The sequence below is a fragment of the Balaenoptera acutorostrata genome, chromosome 3, assembly GCF_949987535.1.
Source record: "Balaenoptera acutorostrata chromosome 3, mBalAcu1.1, whole genome shotgun sequence".
Taxonomy (NCBI): Eukaryota; Metazoa; Chordata; class Mammalia; order Artiodactyla; family Balaenopteridae; genus Balaenoptera; species Balaenoptera acutorostrata.
Window position 1 is genome coordinate 140,650,895 of NC_080066.1, and position 14,411 is coordinate 140,665,305.

Genomic DNA, 14,411 nt, shown 5'->3' on the forward strand with positions numbered 1-14,411 from the left:
GATCTTTTAGTTGCAGCATGTGGGATCTTAGTTGCGGCATGCATGTGGGATCTAGTTCCCTGACCAGGGATCGAAACCAGGCCCCCTGCATTGGGAGCGTGGAGTCTTACCCGCTGGACCACCAGGGAAGTCCCCCAAATAGATCATTTTAAAAGCAAATTATGTGGTATATTTCCATATGTAACACTGAAAAGCCTCCTTGCTTTAAGTCCTTGGAAGGAAAGTTTTTTTAAAGAACAAACACTTTCAACTGTAATATGAAAGAGGGATGCTGAAAATGAACAATGATGTTCCTTTAATCTCGTGCCTCATAGTGACAGATCAGAGACCTTCTGGAGACTTGGTTCACATACACATAATATGTAACAAAATTACCTTCTTAATGTCAAATTAGATAGCAGCTAACATTTAGAGAATTTTCTGGTTTAATATATATACCAAGGCTTTGGAATGTTAAATATAAGAAATTGTGCCCCTATATAACATCATCTCTTAATTATATTTAGCAATATGAAGACAAACTAGTAAAGATTTATTGGTTGAAATAATTATTAATTTTTGTGTTGACATTCACTTTAGAACATGTGTATTTGAAAAAAAGAATTTCAGCATTTCACATAGGAGGAAAAAAATCCAGTTCTTAATTTTTTAACTCTGCTTTTTAATTTTATGTTCTAAAATATAGCTACAGTCTATCTCTCTAAGATTATTATTGAAGTCTTTCATTGTTAAAGCATAAAGGTTCCTACTTATAATCAAATTATATGTTCCAAATTCAAAATTAAATTGTCCTTGCCCACTGTTGAGCAGTATGTAAATACATTTTAAAAAATAGCCATGTTGGGACTCCCCTGGTGGTCCAGTGGTTAAGACTCCACGCTCCCACTGCAAGGGGCACAGGTTCGATCCCTCGTCGCAGAGCTAAGATCCCGCGTGCCACACGATGCGGCCAAAAAAATAAAATAATAAAATAAAAAAGTAAAATAAAAAATAGCTGTGTCATCCAAAAAGTTTTGAAATTCTTCTCTCTACTCTGATAATAAAGTTTAAAAAAGTTTAAAATGTTAACAATTTTTGTTCTTAAGTTAAATGTATTTTTATAGCATTTCACTGTTTTCTTTCTGACTTTGTAATAGTTATAACATGTAGAGACCATATGTGGTTTTCAAAATGCTTATTTTTTCATACGTAGTAGACTTTCTTTACGAAAGTATAGGGGAGTTTTTTGTTAATGTAGTGGTAAAGAAACCTATGTATATCTTGAGAGTATATATTAAAAACTTTCTTTAAGAAATAATGAGCCATATCTTTGACTCAATAGGAAATGTGTGTTGCTATTAGCAAGCCTTAGTATCTGCTAACCTGCTTTTTTGTTTTCAGGGTAAGCACTGTGAGGTTAAGGGCTTTTCAAATTTAGGAGTATGTAAATGTTTTTACTTCTCTTATTTTTACCTGTGACATCACTAGTTATGACATGAAGCTTTATCATCTAAGGACACATTTGGTTCTTTTATGAGCCATTTAATTTTCATCTTTTCTGTGATCACACTTCTCGAACATGTGGAATGAAAATGTAATTTCATACTCTTTATGATGAAAAAGAAAATATATACCCTTATTGCAGGATGAGGGTATTGTTTCTATCATGAATACATTATCATATCCTAGGTAGCCTGCAAAAGTGAATGTCTCTGAAAGTATGATACAACTTTTGTACTTTATCAAGTTTTATTTACACAGGCAGTTTTCAGAAGCTGTTGCCAATGAAAACTTACATTTGGACAGTGTGGTCTGCAAGTACTGTTTAGTGAGAAGTGGGTTGTTCTTGAGTAATTATTCTATTTGAATTTATGCAGCCTGGGTAGTTGTTAGACAACCTTGGTAATTGCTAAGCTCTACTTACTCTAAGAGGACGCTGTCTTTATGGATCATAAGTTTTCAGGTTTCCCCCAAAGTCATTACTTCTGCTTTAAATTTAGTGTGACAATCCAATAGCTATCAGGTAGTAGTGGGATAGCTTTCTTCTGTGTAAGACTTGGCACACAAATAGTTTTGTGTAAAAATAACAGTTATAATTTCTCTTAACAGCTGTGACATCTTATGAAGATCTTGGACTCTTTGCATTTGGATTACCTGGAAAGGTAATTTTTTTTTTCTCCTTGCTGTGTCCAAAATCCTGAAAGGAATTTTTCCTACCATTTCCAGTTAGAAAAGACAAGTATATAAAAGAGAAAGAAATTAAGGGAATAAAAGGAAACTAAAGTGAAGAAAGAGAATGATGGGAGCAGGAAGAGAAAGAGAAGAAATCTCTATGCCCTTCCTAAAAATGCATTGATAAATTTAATTCAACACTTAAATTTTTTAGTGTTTTTTACCCTAAGGAAGGAGAACAATGACTTGTATAATTTTAAATCAGTAATGATGGCCTGCTTTAAGTTTTTCTCATTAATTTTGATTATATTATCTGAGTAAATTCTCGTGAAGACAGGACAAGACAGAAGCATAGAATTAAACTTATAGCATGTTTAAAAAAACTGATAATTAGATCATATCATTTAAGAACTGAACAGTGCTAAAAGATGATCTAGATGTCCGCTCATTTATAGGTTAGGAAATTAAGGCCCAGAGAAGGGAAGGGGCCTATTTGTCTACAATTACTTAGGCCAGTATTACATAGGACTCCAGACTCAAAATCTACTACTTTTCCTCCTTAGAATAAGAGAAATAACAACAGTATTTATTGGGCATTCATCTGTGATAGGCATACTAAACTAATTTAATGGGTAGAGGAAATACTGTCTTCTTCCACAGGTAATCAGTAGTTAAATATTATTGTTAGTGCTTTAATAATTTTTTATTTCTGAAGAGCTATCATACTTCTAAAACCCATTTACGTGTTGGCTCCAAACAGGACTTTTTCTTTTCATTTGTAAATCTGTTGTTTGTATTTTTTGTTTGTTTTGTTTTTAATATAAAAGGATGCTGTATTTGTAGATGGCTGAACTAACTTCTAAGAAGTGAGTCTGGGAGGAAAAAGATATAGCTATGTAATGGTGGGGGGGGGGAATGTGTATTTACATTCAAATTAGCTTTGGTTTTAAAGCACAAAAGAGAAGATTTAAATCATACTATGTAACCTCATGGTTTGGAGCTTATCTTAATAGCCTGAAACTTGAACTAAATGGAGACTATGTTACTTTTGAGGGTGAAGGTTTTTGTTAATCATCTAAACAGTTTCTCTTTCTTGAAGATCAGGATGTTTGGTATAATCATGATCAATTAACTGTACCCAGTTTAATCAAGGAAGAAGAAGAAAATGTTATTTATATAAGAAAACTCTCCAATTAATTTAATATAATCTGTAAACATGACTAAGCATTGTCACTGTTATTTCACATTGGTGTTTCCTGCATTCCTTGGATAGCAGCAGACTCTACAAGAACAACATGGATTATTGAGAGTCCCCTTTTCCTAAAACTCTACAATAGTTGCATTATCATTTTAGTGTATGCACACAGTTCTTAGTAGGCAGATACACAGACAGAGAATGCTCTAAATGAGGAATTGTTTGTTTGTTTGTTTAATATTTTCTCTCAACTTCCACAGTTGGGTTGAAACTTTCCTATTTCCTTCTTTCCAGATATTATATGAATATGGATATGATATATGATAGGATAACATTGTTCTGAAAATTAAATATTTTTGAAATGCTTTGAACTTTTTAAGGAAAAATTTTAATTGTTTGTAAATGGATTTATGTACTTGTCAAACAAATATTTACTGAGCAAATACCATGTGCCATGCATTGTGCTAGGCACTGTAAATATCGATAGATCGATAGATCAATAGATTGATAGAAAGAGACACTGACTTTCTAGATCGAAAATGCTTAAATTCAGACAAAAAATGGGAAGGTAGTCATCAATAAGCTGATATTATTGCTTTTTGCAGTGTATTCTTAGAAAAATCCAAATTTCATGTGTGATTGACAGTAGGTATCAATTGCATATGAAAGATAGTATACAAAGATTTAAAAAAAGTCTTTTCACAAATAACTGTGAGTGACACTTTGGAACTAATTTTTAAATGGGTTGATATGTAAAGATTTTTCTGGAAAATGTTAGAGTGGCAGTTACCACATTCAAAGACACCTTGCCAAGTGTTTCTATCATTAGCCCTGCTTTCCAGACCCCAAGGCTTCTAGGTCTCAGTAACTTAGTTTATTCCCAGGATAGGCAAATGCTGTGTCACTGATGGAATTCCTAGGAGAGGAAGGGTCATCTCTTCCCAGTCCATGTAGTAATGATCTTAGATAGCTAGTCAGCTCGAAACATACATTGGAGGTGCAGATCCACCAAGATGTAAGTGACTGAAAGGCCCAAGTGGAAGCAGAATGTTTAATCATTTCTCCTGAGTACATCTGATGACCAGGAATGGATAAAGTGCTATCTTGAGTTTCCCAGGAATGTCATCAAAGATCACAAGTTAACAAGCCTGCAGGCTGAGCATAGTCCTCAGGCATATTTTGTTTGGCTCAAATCTTTTTTATTTTTAGCTGATTGCCAGCAAGGAGTTATGACATTTTAAAAGAATTCAATTTCTGACTTTTCTTGAAAAAGCAGAAGATTGAGGTACACTGGATTCACATTCTCACATGTCAGCAACTGGCCAGAGCTGTGCAGCAGCTGCCCCATTTTGAAACGGGAGGACTTCTCCAGTATATTACACTCTTTACCACCTCCTGTTGTCTTGCACTCAGTCCACTTCATATTACTGAGTTTGAAACATTTTGCTTCAATTTTCAGATGTGAGAATATGTGGGCTCTAGAGTTTTCTGCTCTAGACTTTATTAATCCCTACGACTGGGATGTTCAAGGCTTGGTGTATGCCAAGCTGATACACTCTTTAGACTATATTATTCCCTTCTATGCAGTACGGCATTGACACAACACACATCAAACTGTCTCAGTCTACCTAACAAAGCAAAGTGAGAAAACCAGTAAAAAAGGGAGAATGAGAGCAGATAGATTCAATTTCAGTTTTTTGGTACTTTGATAACCATTGATTACTAGCTTTTTAACACTTTTAACTGTTTAAAAATGACTGCCAAGAAAATTTACAAAAGTGTTCTTTATAGTAACCATGGAACTATTAAAGAAAGGCTTTTTATGTGATGATTGTTAGTTTTATATATTACAAATGGCTGGCAAATTGTATTCTTTTCAGCTTCTCTTCACTCAATGTCTGCATCTGTTTTTAAGTCACAGTTATTGGATTTTAATAAAATACTGATCCTTTTGTATTGTTTCCCCTTTCATCTTCTGAATACATTTGTTCTTTTTTAGGTGGTGGTAGCAGGCACCATAATAATTCAGAATATTGGAGGTAAGCAATTGAAAGTGCACTGCTTATGTGTAAGTGTGATGGAAATGATTTCCTCCTTTGGTTTCTTGCCTTACTACAGGTCTAGCTGGGAACCTGAACCTCTGTAGACAAAGGTGTCTCAGAAGCCCTGTGTGTTGTCCTCATTACTCTTTTTTTTTTTTTTTAAATCCTTTTTAGCAGCTCTTGTAGGACAATAGTTTCTAAATTCAGTTGCAGCTAAACCCTTGATTTCAATCTTGTTATTAGGTCTGCAACACACCTCTAAAGCATGGGCTTTCTGTAGTTGTAATAGTGGTGAGTTGCAGCTTGGAAAAACTCTCCAGGTGATTCTGAAGTATTTCCCCTCTACTTTTGTCCTGATCATCCCCAGTGGCGTATACTGCTTTAGAGGAAGTGGTGTTCCATGGCGGTGTCAGGTGTGGAAAGGCAATCTCCTTTTGTAACCAAGAAATTGAAAATGACCACGTGGTTTAAAAAATAAACAAACTTGAGACAAATGAAAAGTATTCTCACGTTTATCTTGCATCTTGTTCCCATTAAAAAATGATCCTGATATCAAGAACTATGTAGAAACAAAAATGACTTTTAATTATTGATAGTTATTGACTAAATGTATTAAACATTTAAATCCAAAATACTATGGGAATCATGTTTGTATATGTTGTAAAGAAGTTACAAATGCTGAACAATATCTTAATTTTCTTTTATCGTTGACTGGAGTGCTAAATAAATACTTTTACTTTAAGGTTAAATACACAGAGAAGGTTGATAGGCACTTTGGATCTTATTCAAGAAGGTATGGTCAGAGGAAATTTTAATCTTATTTCTTATCTGTGACAGTTCAAAATAATTTAAAGATGACAGCTTTAATAAAGTTTAACTGATACTCGAGATCTGAGCTATTTCACTTTAAGTATTGTTCAACAAAATTCCATCTTTAATGAGTTTCTTGGTCAAGGAAAAAATTAACATTCCAACAATAAATTGTATTTGCCATTGTTTTGGAAATCCTGAACATTCATGTTTTAATTCTTTGAATTTTCAGGGCAAAAAAAAATATTATTGAAGGAGAAGAATGCTTTCTTGGATGTCGTACCAAATAATTTCCTTGTAACACACACTTCACTCTTCACATTAGCAGTCAGTAACCAGTCTCTTACCTAATGAATCTATATAATATCATTGATTTTAAGATCTACTTTGGAATACTTTATTTTAGCAAATACGTATTGCTTAAATGTGCACTTGTAATGTCGCTAACGTGAAAGTATGTTTTGATATTTTCAATCCCTTATTTTCCTCTCTATATGATTAGTAAGAACCATCAAGCACATTTTGTTTGGATTAGGTTTAACTATTGTTTATTTTATGTAGAGTTTTCAACCCAGGACTTTGGATCTAAATTTGTGACTGGCAAAATGCCTGCTGTTGTATTCTCTGTATCCTTCACCCTGATCTCTTCCTTGTTCCCTAATCTGGTGTGCAACTGTTATTGTACGTGACTCTCTTTTAGCACTTGCTGTTATTAGGTTGAAGTTATCTCTGTATATGCTTTTACTTCCCCACTATGTTGTCAGCTCCTCTAAGGCAAGGATTATGTCTCATTTCTCTTTGTAGTCCCAGAACCTAGCACAATACTTGGAACTGGATAAACCTTTTTTTAAAGCTTAATGGAGCTGAATATGATTTATATGTGCTATTTCCAAGTACTTTTTAATATTCCAGCTGTATTTATCAAGAAGAAAAGTGGACTTCTAGACTGATCACTAGCTTTAAATATTTGAAAAGCTGAACATGAAATATAGAAAGATACTAGACTAATTTAGTATTGTTCTGGAGGGCAGAACTGGTTCTAATGGGTAGAAATCTACAGTGAAGCCTGTCTGGTTTCATTTGGAATGCTAAGCTATGTGATAATGGAGATGGCCTACACTCCTTTGAAAAAGCTCTGTATCCCTGAAAACATTCAAACAGAGCTGGTTGGTCAGTTGTCAGAATGTTCTAGAAAGAATTCCTGCATTTGGTGGCAGATAAATCATCAGTTATTCCAACTCTGTTTGTTGATTTGCTTGCTTGCTTTGTTTCAGAAACTTTTTTTAAAAAGTGACTTAGAAGCAATCACAGAAATTTTTAATGTCCCTCAAATTCAGAAAAGTTGGTAATGCTTATTCCATTTTTAGAATAATGTCCTCATGATTTTCTTCACATTGGTTAAAAGTTTATTTATTGAGAGCCCACTAAATAATAACTGAAACGTATTTTCGGAGCTTTTTTCTCTTTTGTCTTAGCAAGATGTGCATATAATCATTCCTTTATTATAGTAGACTTGGAAACTTGCTCTTCTGAGCAGAACACTGGGTTGGAAGTCAGATATGTTGAATTCTGTCTGCTCCAGTCTCTGCCATTGGGTAGCCATGTGTGTTGGGAAAATTCCTCTCAGCTTCAGTTTCCTCTTTGTTAAATTGCTGGGGGTAGGATGGGAAAAGCACGAAGCTTAAGGTCCCTTCTTACCACAAAAGTCACATTCTAATTTAGCACTTTGATAGGCATGTTAATCCCTTCAGAGCATTAAAATATTTTTATTACAGGAAAGTTTTGTGGGAGGGTTATGCTTGGTTCAAAAGATGATTTGGTCTTTTCTTAGGTATCTTTAACAAGTCAGAAACTATTGCTCTAAAAGCTTTCATGGATGCTATTCTTTTTCAGAAAGGAGAGTCTCAGTTCTTAGAACTACCCTTTAGGGCAGCCGCTGAGCCTCTGAGGTTAAAATCTAGGAATTCCAGGCTTACAAGGTAATTTCTTGATTAATCTAAGCTAGGTCTGTGGAAGCCCTTAACAGCGCTAAGCCATGTATGCTTGAGAAGAAACAGCATACTTATTTGGGAGGATCTTTAATATGTTGTGCATATGACTTATTTAATGTTATTCTTTCAAAATGGATTTTGACTTTTCTCTTTGTTAATTGGAAATACATTGGATATTTATAAGATGATATGAAGTGTATAGCATCAGATTAAATGTTTGCACTTCTTACATGCCTATCTGCATATATAATATAGTTCAGATAGCATTTTTGAAAGATAGTATATTCACTATTAGTATAAATGGTTGGAGTTTTTCAGTGGTTGTTTAGAAATGAAAAATAATATAATAGATTGTCTCCTATTGTCTAGGTCAAGCCTCCTCCTAGACACTTTAATTATACTCACAACAGCCCTTCAGGGTAGATGATACTATCCTCGTTTTACAGAGGTCGAAATCAGTGCTCAGAAGGGATAAATGACTTGCTTACCTTTACCCCTTAATACAGCCAGGACTCAAATCTCACTTGGTCTACTTCTAAAGGCTTTGTTCTTTCTGCTCTGATATAGTAAATGCTTGAAAAGCTATGAAAAGGTTAAATGTTGAGGATTTTTAAAACTCCTTGGGGACAGGAACTATGTGTTTTCAGAACGTGACCTAGTTTCTGGTAGAGGAACTCAATAAATAATATTTGTTGAATGAATGAGACAATTTAAAAAAATTCTATTTAAAAGCCTAAGATTTTGCTTCAAGGAGACAATTTTATATATACTGTATAAATGATAGAAAGAAACTTGAAAGCCCATAGAGTGGTTTATAGTTTAGAATTATATAAAAATTAAAAGATTGAAAATATTGAGGACAGTTAGATCTTATATATGTAAAATAGATAAAATATTTTAAAATCTTCTGCTTTCAGGTTGGATAATCATGTTGTAGATTAATGCTTCCTAACTCTTTTATTCTTTGTAACATTTAAACATTTCTCAGTTTTCTTGGGAGTCTGTGCCCCTGATGAATCTATGAGAAAAATGAAACAGGGGCCTTTAGAACCAAGATGATCATGAATTGTCCTTGATCAATATTTGTTACATGGATCTTTTAGTAAGACTCAGTTTATTCCCTACATCTTTGTATTCCATATATCTAAGTAATTTTGCTCATTCATTTATGTTCTTAAGTACCTAGCACTTAGTAGGTGTTTAATAAATCTTATTTATTATAGGAAGAAAGTAAGGAATAAGAGAAGGAGGGAGAGAAGGAAAAGCCAGTGACCTGGTTTGGTACTCCTTTAAAAAAGGAAGATCAACTGGCAAGAGAAGACCACACAAAATGCATAAGTGAGCATATGGTTTCTTTAGGGAAAAATCGACTGTCAGAACTTCACAGAAAACCTTTTTTCCCCAGTACAATCACACACTAAGTATTAGTCACAGGGCACTAGTGTGATCTAACAAATAGATTGGAAAAATCTACTGTCTTTGAAAAATCTCTAAACTTTATAATAGAAAAAAATGTGACTCACTAAATTTAGCACTCTTTTTCTAGGGTTATGGAAACCATTACCTTTAGAAAATGGAGAGCCACGTAGTAAAATACTACTTAGAAGCAATTCCTGATTGCCTCCCAACACTGATAAATTAGGGGCCCAAAATAGGCCAGAGCCAGAGCCAGAGAGCCCCCAGCTGCCCGATGCCTCAGGCACTGGAGGGGCATTTGCTGAGAGTCATTGTTTCTTGGACATAAAGTCAGAAAAGAAGCATCTGGGAGTTTTAATATTTAACGCTGTTAGAGGTAAGAGAACTCTGGCTGAGAGTTTGAATTTAGTGGACTACAAGTTAAAGGATTAAGAACTGTAATAGTAAATAAGTACAGGTAGTTTCCACGTAGTTCCTCTAATTGTGTTGCATTATGAGATTCTTTTCCTAAAAACCAAGGTAAGTAGTTTCACAAGTGTTTGAACTCCTGAGAGAGACCACGCAGTTGGCTAAAATATCCCTAGAAATCAAGCAGTAAACCTCAAATCATCTTCAGTCAAGTTGAAAGTCCTGTTAACTCTGATGAGTACGTGATAAAAGTGAAGTTAATTGATGTCATTTCTGGTTTCATATCTTGCTCAACTCAAAACGCAAGGTGAGTGGCTCCTAGGAGTACGTTAAATTCTTATTTTGCTTTTTTAAAATATGAAGGACCACTATGGATAGCATCTTCTTTCCTTAGTTCTTTAAAGGAGAATAAAGATTGAGTCACTGTTCCATATTGTGAAAGGGGAACCCTAAACATTAGTAGACTTACTGAAACCTCCTGAAATTGCTAGAATGACCCAGATTTTCCAGCCTGGCAGAGATCCCACAGACCTACTCCAGCAGACTTGATTAACGCCTCAGTTTGGGTATCTAAGTTTTAAGAGAAACTCAGCAGCCCTTTTATGTGGTCAAGTAGCACAGTTTCTAAATCTCATAAGCAGAAAGGTATAAATAAGATCATTCTCAGTTGAGAACTATAAAAATTTCAAATTCTCAGTATTTTTCAAAATCGTGATTTAATATTAAGTTAGAAACCCTTTGGCTTTACTTTCTTACTGAAATATATATGTGTGTGTGTGTGTGTGTGTGTGTGTGTGTGTGTGTGTGTGTACTTTTTTTTTTGGTAAGATAACTGAAGTCTTAGAATTACTGGTTTGTACCATCTCCTGGGATACAGGGATTGGGAGTGCTGTTACAACGCCATCTGCTGGTCAGCTCATCTGTAGTCAAACTGCGGCTTTTTTGAGGCCTGAATAGTATTGTCCAGAAATTCTAGAAAGCACTGTCTTAGAATAGGAGAAATAAAGGAAATTTGGAAGGGGAGTCTTTCTTACAAGTCCTTCCTTTGACAAAATTTGCGGGTTACATGCCACTTTAAAAAGGTTTTGAAAATAATGTATTTCTTAGTAACAATTGTTAATTGAAGTTTGATTATAGGGTTCTCAGAATAGTAAATATTCTGGTCAGTTTTTATTCAAGTTTAAGATCTTGATAAATAGTAAAACAAAGATATATATTTTCCTAGGGTTATGGGGGGAAAAGTTCCTCCATATATTTTTGATTTCCATTTGTGCACAAATTAGGGAAATGACCTTGTTTTCAGAGTTTTTTAAAAAGTCCTTTTTAAAAACGAGAGAGATTGTGTTGTGTATTATTTTGAATGGAGATATACTTTCAGTGGCATTTGGACATTTAGTAGGAACACCAGGTTAATAAGACACATTAAATAGAATAAACCAGTTGCTGTCCATGACTAAAAACATGTTTGAAGTAAAACTGAATCTCTCTTAGAAGGAAAGGCAAACTTATTATTTCCTCCCATAGTACATCTGTTTAGAACTGGCTGACTAATCCTTCAAGAAGTTGCTGAACTTCTTCCAAGTGCTGAAAGCCTAATTCTGTTTTAAAAATAGATCTACATAATCTTATCTTCATACGTGTTTTTAAGTGTTTAACAAAAAGGATAAATTATTTTTGTAAACTAATGGTTTCTTAGGTCCACACTCCAATTGAAACTTTGTCTTTTTTTTTTTTTTTTTTTTTAAGGAGTCCTGGGAAAAGTAGCCTATGAGAGTACAGGGTTTGTGGGAAGAAGAATTGGTTTTTGTATTAATTTTTTTCAATTTCAGTGTAGTGTTAATATCTCAAATATGTGAGAACAGGACACTTTCTCTTCTGAACTACAGTAATAGCTGTAGATGCAATAGAATCATAGTGGTAAATGCAGTAGTCCTATCATGAAACTCCGTAGCCTATCTGAGGAATCTTGACTAAACACTTTACCAAACCAGCTACAAACTGAAATGAAAATACATCTCAAAGTGAAATGAACATTATAAGTGTTTTTAACGCTTCTAACTAATGTTCTGTGTTGTAGAAATTCTTTATTTTCTTTGAACCCAACTGCTAAACTCAGCATTCGGAAGCAATTTGTTGTTTAAATGGTGATGGAAAAAAAAAGAATAATGCTGGGGAGTGGTCCTTTTGATAGAATTTTCTTATTTTTTTTTCCTGTGGTGGATTTCTTCTCCACTTTGCTTCTCTGCACTTTCTCATAATGTAACAGTTAACAGTGCAGATTTCTCAAGCCAGATGGGCTGCTTCCACCATCACTAGCTTGGGCAAGTTAACTCTTTGTGCCTCCATTTCCTCACCTGTGAAATAAGTGTCTACCTCACAGGTTCGTGGTGAGGAAATAAATTTAAACTTAACTTTAAATGAGAAAATAACTTACAGATCACTTAGAATAGGCATACTAAGCCCCCAGATGTTCACTGTTCTTATAATTCTTCTCCTCCAGAGCACTTTTCCCTTTTGTGTTTTTGACATCTCTCCCCTCAGCCTCCATGCTCCCAACTCATGTGTTTCTCTTTAGGATTAGATCAACCAATATTAATACCTTACTATTTGCTATTGCCTAATCAAATTTTACCCTATTTTAGTCATTTCTTAATAGAACAGTTGCTTCTCCACATGGTTTTTAAAGAATTCTTTCAACTTCTGTGTTTTGATTAAGTTGACAGATTTTTTATTTCCCTCCCAGGGCAGTTTCTATTAAATGAGTTCTATTTGTTATGTTTAAAATGAAGGAGAAAAGAATACCTATTTAGTTAATATGGTGAAACTAAATGATTTGTAATGGTTGAATACCTGTCACCAAGGTATGTCTTCTAGCCCTAATTCTGGCTTTGGTGGTATGAAGGCCAGAACCACTTAGCTATAACCATGGCTCTTGTGGATGACCCTGTTACAGCTATTAATTTAAAGGACAACATGGTGTGTCTTGTATTAGGAGTCTATACTGTGTATCGATGTCAGCAAAAATCATTTACAAGTTCTTGCTTTTGACCTGTCTCTAAGATAAGTCCTTAAATACTTCCTTATGCTATTAATAGAAGACATGAGATGAAAGGTGTGGCAAGCAGCTTTTGGAGCTAGTGAACCTTTGGGTTAAAAACAATGGATATATGAGCATTCCTATTGAATTTATATCTTTAAAACTTTTCCAGTTTATTTTATTGAGCTGACTGTTCTTTTTATGTAAATCTAAGATGTATTCCTAACTTAATGTATATTCAGTAATTTTTGTTTGCTTCTCTCTGTACTACATATAATATGTTAAGGTGCTAGTCCTTGCATGAAAGTTTTCTTGTGGTTAGGAAAAAATAATCTAGACAGTGAAAAGGATAGTGTCTTTCTTTGTTTTGCTTGCTTAATCAGTGGAGTTTTTCCCCATCATGAGCTCTGTGGTTTTGTAGCTCTTAAAACAAACACCAGCATTCTCTAAGAAGCAGTATTTTACATGTTTTATTATATTTATATCTTGTATGCTGAGATCTTTTTTTCTGAGAGAGAAACATATGTTTGGTGAGTTCATATTTCTTGAAATATACATGATTCTTCAGACTGGAATCTAATGAAATAGGACTCCCATTTGAAAACCAAAGAGTTAAGGCTACAACAGAGGATAAAAGTGATCAAATGATTAGCCAGGGGCTAATAGAAATTCTGGGAAGAATGACAGATTGTATATTAGGAAGAAATATGATCTCATATTCATTGAAGCTTTTTACAACTAAAGATCTAAAAGAAATAATAGAAAATTACTGAAAGAGATCAATGTCTGAAACTTTAGAAAAGCATGTGGTATTGGATTAATCCAAGCAAGAAAGACTGATGGGCAGATAATAAATTACATTGTGTAGGAAGTCTGCATTCCTTGTTTTCAAGTACTTTTTTATTTTTTTCCCTTGGAAGATATATTTAAGTAGCTCTAGGCCAGTTTCAGAATATTCAGTTCATGATTTTCATCATCACACCATATGTGTATGATTCTTTGGAATAGATAAAGTATTATAAACAAAGACCCCCAAATCCTTTAGTGGAGAAGGTTAATCTAAACCTTCCTTCTGTTCTGTACCAAATTGGTAGCATTTTTCCTTATGAGAATATGAACGACTTAGAATATCTTTTCACTTACAATTAATTGTAATGTCCCATAACTTACAGAGAGTTTGGAGAAATGTACTGTACTTCTGCTGAGGAAAAGGCTTTATTTCAACAGCTGTACTTCTGCTGGGAAAAAAGAAATAGTCATAAACTGGAAAATGTGAATATGTATATTTTCATTGCAGAGAAGTGACTATTTACTTAACTGTTCTAAATTTTACTTTGCCATAAGTACATGTTGTTTTACCA

The 14,411-nt window shown here is 34.1% G+C and overlaps 1 protein-coding gene across 5 annotated transcripts in view; it reads left to right on the forward strand.

The window, feature by feature from the left end:
* SLC38A6 (solute carrier family 38 member 6) overlaps positions 1–14,411 on the forward strand; it is a 69,655-nt gene that overhangs the window by 22,771 nt on the left and 32,473 nt on the right. For all 5 annotated transcript variants that reach the window (XM_057543968.1, XM_007192955.2, XM_057543969.1 and 2 more), the window contains exons 4-5: positions 2,089–2,141; positions 5,346–5,385. In XM_057543968.1, coding sequence (XP_057399951.1) covers positions 2,089–2,141; positions 5,346–5,385 — 93 coding nt within the window. The remainder of the gene's footprint in view (positions 1–2,088; positions 2,142–5,345; positions 5,386–14,411) is intronic.